This window comes from Globicephala melas, chromosome 3, assembly GCF_963455315.2.
Source record: "Globicephala melas chromosome 3, mGloMel1.2, whole genome shotgun sequence".
NCBI classification, from domain to species: domain Eukaryota; kingdom Metazoa; phylum Chordata; class Mammalia; order Artiodactyla; family Delphinidae; genus Globicephala; species Globicephala melas.
This window is the reverse complement of record NC_083316.1, coordinates 160,254,337-160,271,298: the sequence shown is the minus strand read 5'-3', so window position 1 is coordinate 160,271,298 and position 16,962 is coordinate 160,254,337. Positions and strand designations below refer to the sequence as shown.

General features: G+C 46.8%; 1 protein-coding gene across 8 annotated transcripts in view; it reads left to right on the top strand.

The window, feature by feature from the left end:
- The window catches only part of SUGP2 (SURP and G-patch domain containing 2), a 31,180-nt gene that overhangs the window by 685 nt on the left and 13,533 nt on the right, over window positions 1-16,962 (top strand). For 7 of the 8 annotated variants that reach the window (XM_030880036.2, XM_060296933.1, XM_060296929.1 and 4 more), the window contains exons 2-5: window positions 1,308-1,439; window positions 5,427-7,034; window positions 10,009-10,129; window positions 16,019-16,506. In XM_030880036.2, coding sequence (XP_030735896.2) covers window positions 1,308-1,439; window positions 5,427-7,034; window positions 10,009-10,129; window positions 16,019-16,506 — 2,349 coding nt within the window. Of the gene's footprint in view, window positions 1-51; window positions 309-1,307; window positions 1,440-5,426; window positions 7,035-10,008; window positions 10,130-16,018; window positions 16,507-16,962 lie in introns of those variants that run through there. The other variant, XM_060296934.1, reaches the window with a different exon arrangement.

Sequence of the window (16,962 nt, the reverse complement as noted above, 5' to 3'; positions counted from 1 at the left end):
CAGCCCTTGGCTGCGCGGCGGCCGCGTCGCGTCCGGGTCGGCCTGGGGGGCTGTCTGCGGCCTGCCGGGCCCGACGCCCCCTTTTCTTAGTCCTCGGAGGCCGGTAGGAGGCAGGCCGCGCCCGAAGGGGTTCATTCGTTCGGTCGTTCATTCATTCAACCTGAGCCGGGAGCGACCCCTCTGGTGGGGCGATAACGGCGGCGGGGCGCTGAATCCGGCTCTTTGCCATTTTTAACTGGTTCCGTCCCCACAGCGACCCCCATCATGAGCTGCCCATTCCATAGATGGGGAAGCGGAGGCACGGAAAGGTTAGGTCACTTGAATTGATCTCGGGCCACCTGGCCAGGAGACCCTGCCCTTCGGTAGTAGAGAACAAGGGAGCCCCGGGAAAAGGGCTGAAGGATAGTAAAAGGGGGTGATGGTTATAAGAAATGACTATAAGGCAGGGGAAGACTTGGGTTTTGAGGCTGGAGGTTTCAAGATGGAAGGGAAACCTTGGTGGGTAAGGACACTGCCACTGGATTGCTCAGTGTTGCTTCTCAGTTTTTTTCTACTCAGTCTTCAGGGCTTTGTCCCCACTTCCAGTACCCTGTTTTTGCCAGGTTTCAGTCTGGGCTGGCTGACCTTGGATGGGTCACTTAGCCTGAATCTCCCTTTTGCATTTTTGTGTAATTTCATTCATAATAGGACCCACTTCTTTATTGGGTTCTTGCAAGAAGTAAACGGCATTGTGGGAGTCCCTCCCCTGCAACAGGACCTGGCACAGAATAAGTAAGCTCTGTCAGTAGGTCATCATCACTGGTCAGGGATTTCTCCACTCACTCGTTGAGACACCTCTCTCAGAGGGGAAGTTAGCACTCAGAGCCTCTTCACCATGTCTGTGAAAATAGGAAAATGGAAATGGGAAAGATCACATCTTTCCTAACCACCATTTGCAAGGGTTATGCTCCTACTGCCCTACATTGTTGTGTTTAGTTATGTGTGTTGCTTCATGTAGTCCTTCAGCAACCCCGGAGATAAGACTGCTTTTATAGAGCTTCTTTTAAGGGACTCTGGGAAAATGGGCTCAGAGATGCAAAATAAATTATCCAAGATCAACATGCTTGTCTTACTCCTTCTCAGCCAATACACACCTGTGAGGTTCATGAGGGCAGAGCCCCCCTTAAAATAATCTGGCCTCCCTCTGAAGTACCATGCCAGATTATGGATTACTGCCTCGTTACTTTGAGGATTAGGTGAAACAGATCAGACTCTGTGAGAATTAGTTGTCATTCTTAGTGTCTTTCGTTTCCCACTTCTCCCTACAGGTCAGAGAAACATGGCAGCAAGGAGAATTGCCCAGGAGACTTTTGATGCTGTATTGCAGGAAAAGGCTAACCGATATCATATGGACCCCAGTGGTGAGGCTGTAGGCGAAGCTCTTCAGTTTAAAGCTCAAGGTAAATTAAAGTGCCTGTTTTTTTGGGGGGGATGGAGCGTGTGTTTAGGGTTGGGACCAGACCCCAATCTGCAACTCCTCAGATCCTACCTTCTTATTTGTTAAGGGGAGAGAAAATTTTCTCTTGGTCCACCTGTCATGTCACATCATTATGTAGAAGGAGGTATTGTCATTATCTCGAGGTTCTTCTCCCCGGGCACCTTCCGCCACCTAAAGACGAGTTCTTAAATAAACCTCCTGGCTCCATCCCCACCATTGCTACCCAGGTTTGAGCTCTTATCAGTTCTCACCTGGATTATTGCAATAATCTCCTGAAAGGTCTTTCAGCTTCTGGCTTCATTTCCTCAAATCTGCTTTCCCCACAGATCTTTTTTTTTTAAAATTAATTAATTAATTAATTTATTTTTGGCTGTGTTGGGTCTTCGTTTCTGTGCGAGGGCTTTCTCTAGTTGCGGCAAGCGGGGCCCACTCTTCATCGCGGTGCGCGGGCCTCTCACTGTTGCGGCCTCTCTTGTTGTGGAGCACAGGCTCCAGATGCGCAGGCTCAGTAGTTATGGCTCATGGGCCCAGTTGCTCTGTGGCATGTGGGATCTTCCCAGACCAGGTCTCGAACCCGTGTCCCTTGCTTTGGTAGGCAGAATCTCAACCACTGCGCCACCAGGGAAGTCCCCCCACAGATCTCTTAATGCCAACCTTGCTGGGCCAAGTCCCTGCTTGGACCCTTGGGGCTCCCCATTTTGGGTTTATATCCTCAGACAAGTGCAGGAGCAGCCGGGTAACTGGTATGTGCAAGACAGGAAGGTCTGGGGGGCCTGTGGAGCTGCTGAACGTAGGCCCTGCCTGAAAACATTCCTTTTGCAAAGTTTTGAAACATAATGCCAGCAGAATTAAAAATGGTGCCCATGGTGCTTCTCTGGTGACACAGTGGTTGAGAGTCCGTCTGCCGATGCAGGGGACACGGTTTCATGCCCCGGTCCGGGAAGATCCCACATGCCGCAGAGCGGCTGGGCCCGTGAGCCATGGCCGCTGAGCCTGTGCGTCCGGAGCCTGTGCTCCTCAACGGAAGAGGCCACAGCGGTGAGAGGCCCGCATACCGCAAAAAAAAAAAATGGTGCCCACACAGATTGCGGACAACTTGGAAGTCCTTCACAGCACACAAGGCTCCTAGCCCTCATCCCCTGCTTTGGGCCTGTTGTTTCAGTTATACTGTGTGCCCCTCTGTGTTTTGAATCCCTCATCCCAGCTCTGCATGGTTAATTCCCTCAGGCACTAAGACTCAGCTCACAGGTGCCTTCCCCCAGGAGGCTCTAGTAGGCCTGGAGATTGATTTTGCACTCTGTACTTGCTCCTCTGCCATGGGCTGGCCTCCTCCAGGCCTCCTTCGGGCCTGTGCCGTTTGCTGCTGCACCAGCCCTAGAGCCAGCTGAGGTGTAGAGGAGGCTTTCTCAGTGTTGGCTGGATGAGCCTGAGTGCTTGGGGTAGGGATAACTGTTATTATGTGCTTTGGACCTGGAGAAACTGAGGCTTAGAGGCTGTCTCCAGATTCTGAGTTTTCAAAAATGAGTAGCAGACAAAACCATTCCTATTACAAAAGATGGGAAGAATTAAGTAGTTAAGAATAAGATGTAAAAAGCCTCTTTGCTGTTTCCTTATCCTTCAGAAGTAACCATATCTGTGGTGTTTTGTGCATCCTTTAATTCTTTTAGCCATATGTGAATCCTGAATACTTAATGTGTTTTTATATATATATACGTATACGGGGGTATATGTACGTGCATATATATGTGTATGTACATAAACCTGTGTGTATATATATGGGTATTTGAATCTTGGTTTATCTTTATCTAGAGACTCGAACACTAATACATATCTTAAGTTACCTCAGGAAGGGTTGGGGGCGGGGGAGACTGTGAACCCAGTGGGGTGCTAGATGGTTCTCGAACCATTTCTTTGTCACAGAGCTGTATGGTCCATCGGTCAGCCTTTCTCTGTGCGTGTGCTCTACTCTGCACTTTTCCAGTGCCTTGTAAACCAAGTCATTGGAAGATCCTGTTGTGTAGGATGCAACCACTGCTCTACCTCTAGTGCTACCACCCTCACCAAGCCATCAGTAACCATACTGTCTGGATTATCTTGGTGGACTCCTTGCTGGAACATCCACATCCACTCTTGTCCCTTGTGGTCTGTTCCCCACAGAGCAGCCAGTGAGGTCGTCCCTCTGCTCCAACCCTCCCTCACCCTCCACCCCCATGGCTTTCTGTCTCATTCATAGTAAACCCCAGAGTCCTGTCAAGGGCCTGGCTTGATCTGGTACCCACCCTGTTCTGTTTGCATCTTCTGTCATAATAGTTCCCTAATTTTGGTGCACATTAGAATCATTTGGGGGCTTTTTTAAAACCCTAATGCCCAGGTCACACCTCATTCTAGTTAATTAAGTCAGGATGCCCCAGGGACTTCAGTGTGCAGCAGAGTTTAGGTTCTGCCTTCTTACCACTTTGCCCCTCTTTCCCTCTGTTCCATTCTGGCCACATTTGTCCCCTCCTCGTCTTACCTCAGGGCTTTGTCCTCACACTCCCTCTGCCTGGTAGGCTTTCCCCACAACTGCCCATTCTGACCCCCACAGCAGGTCTCTGCTACTCAGATACAGTGTTTCAGAGTTGGCCACCTTGACCAGCCTGTCTAAAAATGTCCTTTCCTCCTCACATTCCCGCCTGTTTATTTCTTATTGGCACTTTCTTACGCCTCAAGGACTTTTTATGTTTGGCTCCCTCAACTGACAGGTCCAGGAAAGTGGGGTCTTTGCTATCTCCTTTCCCTGTTGTAACTTCAGGGCCTATAACAGTGCTCACATGCAGTAGGTGCTTAGAAAGTACTGGTTGGACAAATAAACTTGGATTTATACAAAGCCCTGGCTTCCTGTGGCCTCTTGGCCCATCATTACTTCCTGGCATCTCTCTCTCCCTTTTCTTACATTTGACTTTTTGACTAGGTAATAGATTCTGATTCAAAAGCTAGAAAGTAAGAAAGGCACTCTGTGCAAAGTCTCCCTGAGGCCCACTGTTCTCATATGCCCATAGTTCACTTCTGTTGCTGGCTTCTTACAGTTTCTTTTTTTTTTTCTTGGCCGTACCACGCTTCTTATGGGATATTAGTTCCCCACCAGGGATTAAACCCAGGTCCTCAGCAGTGAAAGCGTGGAATCCTAACCACTACACCGCCAGGGAATTTCCCTTATAGTTTCTTTATGCACAAATGAGCAAATGCAAACATAGTTTCCTATTTTTCTCATTTCTCCACAGGGTAGGACAAAAGTGCACAGTGTTTAGTTTCCATTGTGGCCTCTGTTGTTGTGGCTTGTTTAGCTTCTGTCTTCCCTCCTATCTGCTTCAGTCTCTGTTTTTCCAGGAATTGGTTGGCCTAATGGACCTTGCTGAGGGAGCCTATCAGCCAGCTTTGGGTCAGATGCTCAGCCAAGGCCCAGCCAGCTGTGGTGGGTGCAGTGTCAGATATGGCTCCTGCCTCAGTGGCACTGTGGGCCAAGAGTTCCTCATAGGAAGCAGGGGAAGCAGACATCCTCTAGAAAACCCATCTGCTGTGTGATAGAAGTAGAAACACACAGGTGTTCTGGTCGCAGTAAAGAAGCCCAGGTTATTTGGGGACCAGATACCCTTCCCTGAGTCTAAAAGAGGGCTTGTAAAACAGAGCCAGGGCAGGAGATCTGAATGAGTGAGAGTCACTGCTGCCCAGACTCGATGGACTGTCGTCAGGGCAAATGCAGGCCCAGTACTTGTAGGTCTTCTGTTTTTCTAAGTAGTAAATCTATTTTTAAGTGAAACCACACACGTTTTAAATGTTGGCAACGAATATGAGCTTCTAAAATGCACTCTGACTGATAAAGCACCCCTGCTGGCTGGTGGTCTGTGGATCATCCGTTTGCAGCCTGTGGTCTGAAGTACCTTTGTGTTTCTTTCTGGATTGTTTATTTCAGATCTTCTAAGGACAGTCCCAAGAGCCAGAGCAGATATGTATGATGACATTCATAGCAACAGCAGATACACTCTGGGCGGATCTGTAGCTCATCCTCAAGACACTGGGAGAGAAGGCCTGAGAGGTGATATATTTCCAGGACCTTCCTTCAGATCAAGCAACCCTTCTGTAAGTGACGACAGCTACTTTCGCAAAGAATGTGGTCGGGACCTGGAATTTTCCCACCCTGACTCCCGAGACCAGGTCTTCGGCCACCGGAAATCGGGACATTTCCGTTCTCAGGACTGGAAATTTGCACTCCGTGGCTCTTGGGAACAAGACTTTGGCCATTCAGTTTCTCAAGAATCCTCCTGGTCACAGGAGTATAGTTTTGGTCCTTCTGCATTACTGGGGGACTTTGGCTCCTCCAGGCTGATTGAGAAAGAGTGTTTGGAGAAAGAGAGTCGGGATTATGACGTGGACCGTCCGGGAGAGGCAGACACTGTGCTCCGGGGCAGCAGCCAAGTCCAGGGCAGAGGCCGAGGTCTAAACATCGTTGACCAGGAGGGTGCCCTCCTAGGAAAGGGGGAGACTCAAGGCCTGCTCACGCCTAAAGGAGGGGTCGGGAAACTTGTCATGCTGAGAAACATGAGCACAAAACAGGTGCCCACTGTAAGTTGTATCACTCCCAAAACTCAGGGCACTGACCAAATTCAGAAGACCACCCCAAGTCCTGATCTGACGCTGGGGACAAACCCAGGGACGGAAGATGTCCAATTCCCCACTCAGAAAATCCCTTTGGGGCTTAATCTGAAGGATATTCGGCTCCCCAGAAGAAAGATGAGCTTCGATCTGATAGATAAGTCTGATGTTTTTTCGAGGTTTGGGATAGAAATAATCAAATGGGCAGGATTCCACACCATAAAAGATGATGTTAAATTTTCCCAGCTTTTCCAGACTCTCTTTGAACTTGAAACCGAAACCTGTGCTAAAATGCTCGCCTCATTCAAATGCTCCTTAAAACCAGAGCACAGAGATTTTTGCTTTTTTACTATCAAATTTTTAAAGCACTCTGCTTTGAAAACACCCAGAGTTGATAACGAGTTTTTAAACATGCTTTTAGACAAAGGTGCTGTGAAGACCAAAAATTGCTTTTTTGAAATCATAAAGCCCTTTGATAAATACATAATGAGGCTACAAGACCGGCTGCTGAAGAGTGTCACACCCCTGCTCATGGCCTGCAATGCCTATGAGCTGAGTGTCAAGATGAAGACCCTCAGTAACCCCCTGGACTTGGCTATTGCCCTGGAGACCACCAATTCTCTCTGCCGGAAGTCTTTAGCTCTTTTGGGACAGACGTTCTCCTTGGCCTCTTCTTTCCGGCAAGAGAAAATCTTAGAAGCCGTCGGCCTCCAAGATATTGCTCCCTCTCCTGCCGCATTTCCAAACTTTGAGGACTCTACTCTGTTTGGGAGAGAGTACATCGATCACCTGAAGGCCTGGCTGGTCAGCAGTGGGTGTCCACTCCAGGTCAAGAAAGCCGAACCCGAGCCAACCCGAGATCAGGAGAAAACGGTTCCTCCTACCAAACCTGAAATTCAGGCTAAGGCTCTGAGTGGTCTGAGTGATGGTAAGGAAAGCAGCAAAAGTTTCTGTTTGTTGCGATTTGCTTGCTTTTCATCTTTTCTTGTAATGTCTCTCATTCTCTTTGATATTTGTACATAAAACTCCTTTAGCCAGTTGGAAACAAATCAGAATTTTAGTAGTAAACTCACAATGACCAGTATACATGCCTGCCATTCATTCTGTAAGCATGTAAGCATGCGTTAGGAATCTTTTGTCTGTTACAGAAGTCCTTAGACTTTCTGGGTCAAGACTCCTTTGGGAATCTGATGAAAAGCTGTGGTCCTTGCCAGGGAAAATACATATATGTTTGTACACAATGTTGCACGTTCTGGGGTGTTTGTGTCATCCTGCAGCCAAGTTTTAAGAAGCCTTGTTCCAACAGCACCCCTTCTCTACCCCCGCCAAGTTATTACTAGAAGGGAGAGTAAATGCTGGGCACAGTCTCTTAAGAATTCTCCAGGCTTCTAAGGGAAAGAAGTCACAAAACCCAGCCCCTCCTTTGCTGGGATTAAGAGGACTATAGGAGAGGCCCCAGCTCAGCTCAGCATGGGGAGTCAGGAAGGCTATGTTTGAGCTGTTTTGAGGGATGCGTGGTGGAGGCACCTTTTCACCTGGTCGCTTTTCTAGACTGGCTAAAGGTTGAGAGATCACTTAGGTATACCTGGTAACCTGCAGTTAACGAGTTGGCTTACTGGGGAGGGGAAAGACCTAGAAGAAGGTAATAGAAATAGAAATGACTGGCTGGTGTCCCTTGTCCCTTCCCCTTTCCTCTCAGGATGGACGTTCTCACAACCCAGACATCCCAGAGGTCATGAGCACACATAGTGGCCATGTGGCCATTTAGGAAGTCCCCTTTCCCTCTGATAGAGTTTTCAGCTTCCATTGCCCCAGCCAATTTGGGAAGTCTCATTTGTCCCTGAGTCTCTTCAATCCTCTCCACCCTCGTGGAGCCCTGACTGCGACAGGCACTGGGTAGGTCGCTCCACGGATGGGCGGCCACACCTACTCCCAGAGAGAGAGCCTTCCAGTAGTGGGCTCAGGGCTGAAGCAGGACCTCTCCTCCCCACATCCCCAAAAGTAGTGGGGTGGAAAGTCAGTATAACAACGATACTGAAGAACTGTAAGAAGGACAAAAAAGTCCCCCATAACCTAAAGTTGCCTGCCACCATCCCCTGGTTGTGCTGCTATGCAGGCATGCCTGTAGCTGCAGTCTTGCTGTACTGAAAACACTACAGTCTGCTCTTTTACAGGATTATCAAAGGCTCTTTTCTGTGTTTCTGCGGCATTTGCAGCATCATGACTAAATGTGAATTTACCTCACCTCTCCCTTGATGTTGGACTCATAGTGCCTTTTACTAGAGGCTTTGAGGCTGAGCAGAGCTCAGTTCCCATGAGATTGGCATCTGCAAAGCATTGGCTCCTTTTCTGGTCAGCAGGTAGACAGTACCAGCGCCCACGTCTTATGGGGCGCTGCCCTGCCATTACTTCAGTACTGTTAGAAATGCTGAGATGACATCTTTGGTTGTATTTATTATTGCTATTATTTTCGTTAAAAATGTTTTTGAATCCTCCCTTAAAGGAGATAGTCACAGAATGATTGCTGGGCCAAAAGTAGGACCCACTTTCTGGCCCTTACTATGGTCATCTTCTCTAGAGATGTTTGCAATGATGCACAAATTTCATTGTCTTTGAAAGCTTCTGACTTTGAATCTCTTATTCTTTTGTAAAATCATATAAAACTAGCAGTTCTATAGAATAAGAGCTGACAACAAAAAAAGGGAAAGTAATTTCAGAGGGGAAATGACATGACAATTGAAGGATTGACTCATCCTATGTTAAGAACTCACATTGATGTTTAAAATACCATTCCACAGAACAAACTGGAAAACCTCTCCAGTTCAGGGGTGATTTTTATTGAATGAATGAACAAATAGACCATCTATGCTATTAAAACTAGCAAATATCAGAAAACTAAACAATCTTAGTGTTTAAGGACATAATGCTCTTCTGTGTTGCTGGTGGCATTGTAAATTACAAGTCATTGGAGGAAATTCACACTTTAAGAAATGTTTTCTTTTCATACATTCAGCAGATATTTTCTGTGAACACCTACCTTGGAACTACTGACTTTTTTTTTTTGCGGTACGCAGACCTCTCACTGTTGTGGCCTCTCCCGTTGCGGAGCACAGGCTCCAGACGCGCAGGCTCAGCGGCCATGGCTCACGGGCCTAGCCTCTCCGCGGCATGTGGGATCTTCCCGGACGGGGGCACAAACCTGTGTCCTCTGCATCAGCAGGTGGACTCTCAACCACTGCGCCACCAGGGAAGCCCTACTGACTTTTTTAATTGGGAAATTTTTCTTTGTAAATTTATGTATATGTTTTATGATTACAAAACACATGTGTGTTTAACTTTTATAGATAAAGCAAACACAAAAATGAAATCCCTGATAAATCTACCACCCATAGATAATCTCTGTTAACTTTCTGGTATATTTCCTTCTAATTTTTTTCTGTGTGTCTGTATTTATGTATCTCTTTTCCTTTTTTTCGTATTGCAACTCACAATTTAGATATACTTTTTACATATTTTATACCTAGATACATTTTATGTCTTTTGTTCTCCCCTTAATATTGTGAACATTCAAGTTAAGATGTGTGCAAAAAGTGGTTAGGAGTTGCTGCACACCATTTTCTCCTATAGAATATGTATATGTATTGCTCTGTACAGTCATCGTAAGTTTGTGACTGTTTCTCTCCTAGCGATTATGCTGTTATAGCTTTTGAGAGGATATTTTGCATATTGGTTTTGAGAATAACAGGCCCCTTTCCTCTTTTCAATGCTGGTCTGTCATCTACGAGGATTTCAGTTCCTGGTGCCTGCTTAGGCCCCATCCTAAGCCTTCAGTTCTGTCCTGGTCTTCCCAGGCCCCATGTGGTCCAGTGTGTTTCTCAGAAAAGCCCTTCTGTGTGTTCCAGAGGTCCCCCAGCGAGCAGACCACAAGGTGGTGGACACCATTGACCAGCTGGTCACACGTGTTGTTGGAGGCAGCCTGTCTCCCAAAGAAAGAGCTCTTCTCAAGGAGGACCCTGCTTACTGGTAGGTCTTTAAATGTTGCTCTTCAGAATTCCTCCCATAAAGTACATGGCAATGTTTTTGTTGCTCTGATGATGTCCAGAGAAGAGGGTGAGATGCTTATTTTGTGCTGTGGTGTAGTCAGTGGAAGAGCATGAGGGTGGGTCAGGTTCATGTGGGTTCAGGCTCCAGTCTGCTGCTTACCTGCCATGTGGCCTTCTCTCATCTGGACATGGAGCACTTTGTCCCTGCTGTGGTGGTTTGAGGATGAGGTGAGAAGTGTATGCAAAGAATGAGTGTAAGATAAGGAATATATCACAGCAGTTGTTTGTGATTTATTGCTACTGTTTGTTAAACTGTCTTTTCCTTTTGCCTTATTGCCTCTTCACTTGAATAGAACTTTTTAAAATTAAAGTTTTCACCATAAATATAGTATTTGATCATTAGAGAAGGTAAAGAAGAACAGAAAATTGGGCAAAGCCACCTGTGTGCTTACTGGCATTCACTGGCATTTTTGGGTATTTGCTTCCAGTCTTTCTGCTCATTGCGAGCTGTGTGGTTTTTAACACAGTTGTGATTATGCTGTGATATATGCTACTCCTTTTAGATAACAAAGGAAAATGCTCGTATTCCCTACTTTTTGTAAACATTTCAGATGGCTGTGTTTACCGGTTCGCAGAGTAGGTGATCAGTTTTTCTAGCCATTCCTCTCTTGTTGGATTTTTAGAATATTTTTGATTGTACACTATTTTTAATTTTTTCTGTGAATAGCTTAATGTGTCACATTTCTGTGTGTGTTTAGGATTATCTCTAGATTAGATTGCTGGAAGTGGAAAGGTTTTATACTTCGTTAACTTTTTAAAAAATGATCAGAGTGGCATATGCCCTTTGTAAAAATAGAGAAAAGTAAAAAGGCAAAGATGGAGTTACTCAGAGCTCTCCCACTTTTCCCCCACAGTGTGTGCTCTGTAGTTGTGTCCTGTGTTTTAAACTTAACATAATTGTCCTTATTATCAATGAACGCATACTATTCCTTCTTACACAGTATGCTACACTCAACCATTGCCCATTGGTGGATTCTTAGATTCTAATAACGTTATGATGAATGTTGTCTTGCTTTTATTTATGTCTACATTTCTGGCAGTTTATTACGGTAGTATCTGGGAGTAAAATTGCTAGTTTAAAAAGAAAGCTCATGTTAGAGGCTTTTGATCTGTGTCAGTGTTTCTCAACTGCAGCATTATTATTATTATTATTATTTTTAAAGAAGATGTTGGGGGTAGGAGTTTATTAATTAATTAATTTATTTTTGCTGTGTTGGGTCTTTGTTTCTGTGCTTTGTTTCTGTGTTTCTCTAGTTGTGGCAAGCGGGGGCCATTCTTCATCGCAGCGCGCGGGCCTCTCACTATCACAGCCTCTCTTGTTGCAGAGCACAGGCTCCAGACGCGCAGGCTCAGTAGTTGTGGCTCACGGGCCTAGTTGCTCCGTGGCATGTGGGGTCCTCCCAGACCAGGGCTCGAACCCGTGTCCCCTGCATTAGCAGGCAGATTCTCAACCACTGCACCACTAGGGAAGCCCAACTGCAGCATTATTGATGTTTGAGGCTGGATAATTCTCTGCAGGGGGACTGTCCTGGGCATCCTTGGCCTCCACTCACTGGTGCCAGTAGAAGCCTCCATCCCAGCCAAAAATACCTTCAGACATTGCTCAGTGTCCCCTGGGGGACAGAGTTGTCCCTGGTGGAGACCACTGATCTTTATCATCAGGTTATTTTCCGTGATTGACACCCTCACTGCCACTCCGTACATGTGCCATGCCCTCACATGAGTGTTTTTGACTTAAAGATAATTTCATAGGGTGATGTTTTACCTTATATGCTTTTGTTTTATGTGTTTGCTCATAGGATTTCTAGTTGTAGTTCCTCTTTTTTGAGTGATCTGTTCAGGTCTGGTATAGTCAATGTTGTATCCATACCAAGCTCTCTATTCTTGCTGTTGTAATTTCTAAAGATGCTTGAAAGGTGTAAATTTCTGTGTAATGGCACCAGGGCTTTGGTCCTAACCAGCATGATTTTTCAGGAGAAGAGTTGGAACTTGTTATGGTTTTATTTTTACAGAATTTTTTTTTTTTCTGGCTGCACTGGGTCTGTGTTGCTGCACTCGGTCTTTCTCTAGTTGTGGTGAGCGGGGCTACTCTTTGTTGTGGTGCATGGTCTTCTCATTGCGGTGGCTTCTCTTGTAGAGCACGGGCTCTAGGTGCGTGGGCTTCAGTAGTTGCAGCATGCAGGCCCTAAAGCGCGCAGGCTTCAGTAGTTGCAGCGCTTGGGCTCAGAAGTTGGGACTCATGGGCTCTAGCGCGCATGCTCAGTAGTCGTGGCGCACGGGCTTAGATGCTCCACGGCATGTGGGATCTTCCCAGACCAGGGCTCGAACCCATGTTCCCTGCATTGGCAGGTGGATTCTTAACCACTGAGCCACCAGGGAAATCCTTTACAGAATTCTTGAATTCATCAAGATTATGTTCCTGTGTTGAATAAGATAGGCATGTAACTTAAAAGGTAAAAAAAAAAAAAGAAAAGAAAAGAAACCCAGTAACCTAATTGCCCCAGTATCATTTATTGAATACTTTTTATTTAGCAAATACTTTTGCTTTCTGTGCACTTGGTACCGTTCTAAGCACTTTACTGCTTTAAGCATTAGCTGGCCGAACCCTCATAAACAACCTTTTGAGGTAGGTATGTTGTCATCCTGATTTTACAGACAGAAAAGTTGAGGCTCAAAAGAGACCTCTTGCCTCAAGGAGGCACAGCTAGGAAAAGACAGAGCTGAGGTTCACATTCTGGCTCTGTGGTCTCAACCAACGCTCATACTGAAGGAAGGAGGCTAGATCCTCTGGGTAAGATCCTCTGGGTAAGATGTCATCTAGACTTGGAAGACCCAGGGGCAATTTCCAGGTGATTGCCGAGGTGATTGGGCTGGAGGGAAGGGGGACCCTGAGAGGACTAGGAGCATGCCTCTCTGCTGCATGACCGCTCCGCACTACCCATCAGGTTCATGATCTCTGACAGTCAGGGGTGGCGGACGGAAGCATAGCCAGAGCTGGGTGTATGTGTGGCGGTGGGAGGGGGTTCCAAATCAGAAATGAGCATTGAGCTCTAAACCAAGTATTTGAGGGAAACTGGCAGCATGAAGGAGGGCCACCCAACCCAGCAGATCTGGCACCTAAGAAGTTACTATAAGGAAAAGAAGATTGTCTACAAGTACATGTGTGTAATTAATAGTCTTGGGTGGATAATAGCATATTGTATCCATGAAATAGGAACTGCTTGTTATGGAAAAGAACCAATTAAGGATCTTGGAATTGACAAATGTGATTGTTGAAATGATCTCAGTGGTCGGCTGATAGAATTGACCTGGATGAAGAACAGATTAGGGAGCTGGACTCAGAGACGTGATCACCTGTGACTTCCTTCAGAAAGAATCATCCAGAGACTGTAAGAAGAAAGAGTGTGCAAAAAACAGTGTTAAAGAACTAGTAAACTTAGGTTTTTGGTGTGTATATTTGAATTCTTAAGTTAAAGTAGTACTTTACCAAATGTGATTTACCAAAAAAATGAAGTAAACACAAACGGCAAAATGTTTCTGCCATGATATCGATGGCAGAAACCATGGCTGTGTCTATGTGGCATGCAGGATCTTAGTTCCCTGACCAGGGATTGAACCCATGCCCCCTACAGTGGAAGTGCAGAGTCTTAACCACTGGGCGGCCAGGGAAGTTCCCAGTTCCACTCCTTGGAGACAGTCGCTTTTAGTTCATTAAACTACTTTTAACAGTTACTTCTGTATCTCTAGAGATGATAAGCCTATGTTGCTCTTTTTTTTGTTTGTTTGTTTTTTATGACCACACTGCAGGTCTCGTGGGATCTTAGTTCCCCAACCAGGGATCGAACCCAGGCCCCGAAAGTGAAAGCACCGAGTCCTAACCACTGGACCACCAGGGAATTCCCCAAAGCATTTTCCTTATAATGAAAAGTGTATATATAATTCAAGCCTCACAGCAACATGATGAAGTAGCTTATTATTATCATCCGTCTCATCTTACAGATGGAGAAACTGAGGCACAGAAAGATTCAGTAAATCTCACAGCTAATAAGTGTTTACACTGGGATTTGAACCGTGCAGGCTAGCTTAGGAGTATTCTATGCTCTTGATGTTACACTCCACTAGAACTAAGGGAGATGGGTTTGTGACATGTCCTCACGCTGCATGCACTTGGCATTAGAACCGACCAAGGGAAAGGGACTTACATCTTGGGGATCCAGGTCACCTGGGCACTGACTCCACTTTCTGCCCTGGATGAGGGGCTGCGTTTGACTTGAGAACTGGAGCTTCTGTTTTGGTCAACCTTCCCTTATGTGGCAGCCCTTGCTTGTTAGGATGCAATCTTGCAGGATGCTGCTGTTGGCCCAGCAGAGTGTCCAGGGCAGCAGAGGAACCAGCACACAGGCTCTTTCCTCAGATCCAGCCAGACCTTGACTGTGCAGTGAGCATCAACAGGAGCTTCATATGGAGCTGCCCACCAGGGACATGCCACATCACACGGTGCTGCCAGCATCCTGCTGTGCACTGCCACCTCACAGCCAATCAGCTTCTGTTATTGGTAATTGGGAACCTCATCTAATATATGATCTCAACTTCAGGCGTCCAAAAGCCGCATGAAATATTGCTATACTCACCAAACAGTACTCGTTCTTTAACACAAACTGAGATTGAACGTTCACAAAAAACTTGTTATGAATGAGGTCGTGTAGAAAATTACAGAATATCCCAGGAAAGGGAAGTCACGTGGGCCACATTGTGCAATGCATAGAAGTTGAAACCAGCAACAGCCAAAATAAAACAGGCTTCTGAATAACTTTTATATGAAAGAGAATTAGAATTGGAATTAGAAATTCTTCAGAAGGGAGTAGCGGGGAGAGCATTGCATATAGAATGCATCCGTAACAGCGGTTGGGAGAAAGGTGCGACCTTGTGTGTGTATCAGAAATAGAGTGAAGGTAAGCATTCAATTCATGAAGCAAGAAGGAAATGGTGCAAAAAGCCCAGAGACTACAAGGAAAGGGTTAATAGAGATGAAAGAAAGTGCTAACGAAATGGTCAACAAAGTAAATAATGTGACCTTCCCCTTCTAATCCAGTCATTCCTCTTTCTAACCCGTTCCTTGAGCAAATCCTTAAGTTTGCTTTATATTCTTTCAACCTATGTGAAAAAAACAAATATATGTGGATTTCATGTACACAAAGCAGTTTCATATGGTATGTATCAATGTTGGTCTTCTCTAGTTTGCTCTCCGTGGGCTGTATTACGGATCTCTTTCTATGTTAGTACATGTAACTCAAACTCCTCTTTTCTGTACTGTTCTCATTATGACTCTGGCACGTGATTTCACAGCGGTGGCACACTCAGTGCCTTAATGATGTAGTTAAAAGGTCGCTGAGTGCTCACCATTTGAAGGGCGTCATCTCCTGAAAATGATGTCCAGGAGCAACACCTGCCACTTCCTGACAGCAGAGAGCTTCCATGGTTTCAGGGTAACTGGTTTGTATTGTGAGGCCACCAGGAGCTGGGAGCTCCTTCATGGCTGCTGATGATAGAAATTGAGGAGGAATCGACCAGTGTTCGGTCAGAGCTCCTGGTCACCCTGTGGTCACTCTGAGCAGGACAGATGGCCAGGGCCCAGCGCTGGGTTCTTGGTGGAGCTGGGCGGAGCCTCTCCAACAGCAGGGAGGCCACTAAGTAGAAAGGGTTTGCAGAAGTGTATTTACAGCGACAATTTGGTCATGCTGGTGTATTCACAAATGTCTTGCTATTCAGGTTGCTTGCTTGTTATTCAGGTTGCTTGCTTGTTATACAGGTTTTTATCTGATGACAGTAGTCTGGAGTATAAATATTATAAGCTGAAGCTGGCAGAAATGCAGCGGATGAGCCAGAACTTGCCAGGAGCAGATCAGAAGCCGATGGCGGCAGAGTGTGCAGTCCGGGCCATGCTATATTCCCGGGCGGTCCGGAGCCTCAAGAAGAGGCTCCTACCAGGGCGGCGGCGGGGGATGCTTCGAGCTCAAGGACCCCGGGGCTGTAAAGTGAGGAGAGCGACCACCGGGACCCAGACCCTCCTCTCCTCAGGCACCAGGCTGAAACACCATGGCCGGCAGGCTCCAGGCTCCTTGCAGGGAAAGCCGCCTCAACCAGATGGCAATGATGTTGCCAAGGACTGCCCGCCAGACCCAGCCGGACCCTCTCCTCGGGACCCCAGCCCAGAAGCCTCAGGCCCATCCTCCAAGCCAGCAGGAGTGGATGTCTCCGAAGCCCCTCAGACCTCTTCTCCCTGCCTGTCTACTGATGGTGAGTGCTCACTTCTGTCCCCCTCCTCTGGGCCCCAATGCTCATCTATCCCCAGGGCTCTCTGCAGAGACAGGTGGCTTCAGTGGGCTGGGCTGGGCAGCAGGCAGCAGCGAAAGGGACCTGGCCAGGATGGCACACACACAGGCACTGTCTCTCCTCTTGCTTCCTCAAGAGGCTGGCCCTAGACTCCTGCTGCACCCTTCCTCTTATCCTGAGTGTGGAGCTGACACGAGGTGCTGCCTGGTGACTCTGTGCTTCCCTGCAAGGTCCTCCTGCTGGCCAGCAGGGTGTGCCACGTGCCCGTGCTTAGGGCTTTGAGCTCCTTGATCCATTTCTCTCTATTCTTGCCCGTTATATGTTCCATAAGGCTGCCCGTGTTCTCATTCTGCTTCCTCTTCCCTGCTAAGGTCTCTGTGTTTCCTTCCTTAGAGTTAGTTGACCAGCAGTTTCTTTTGT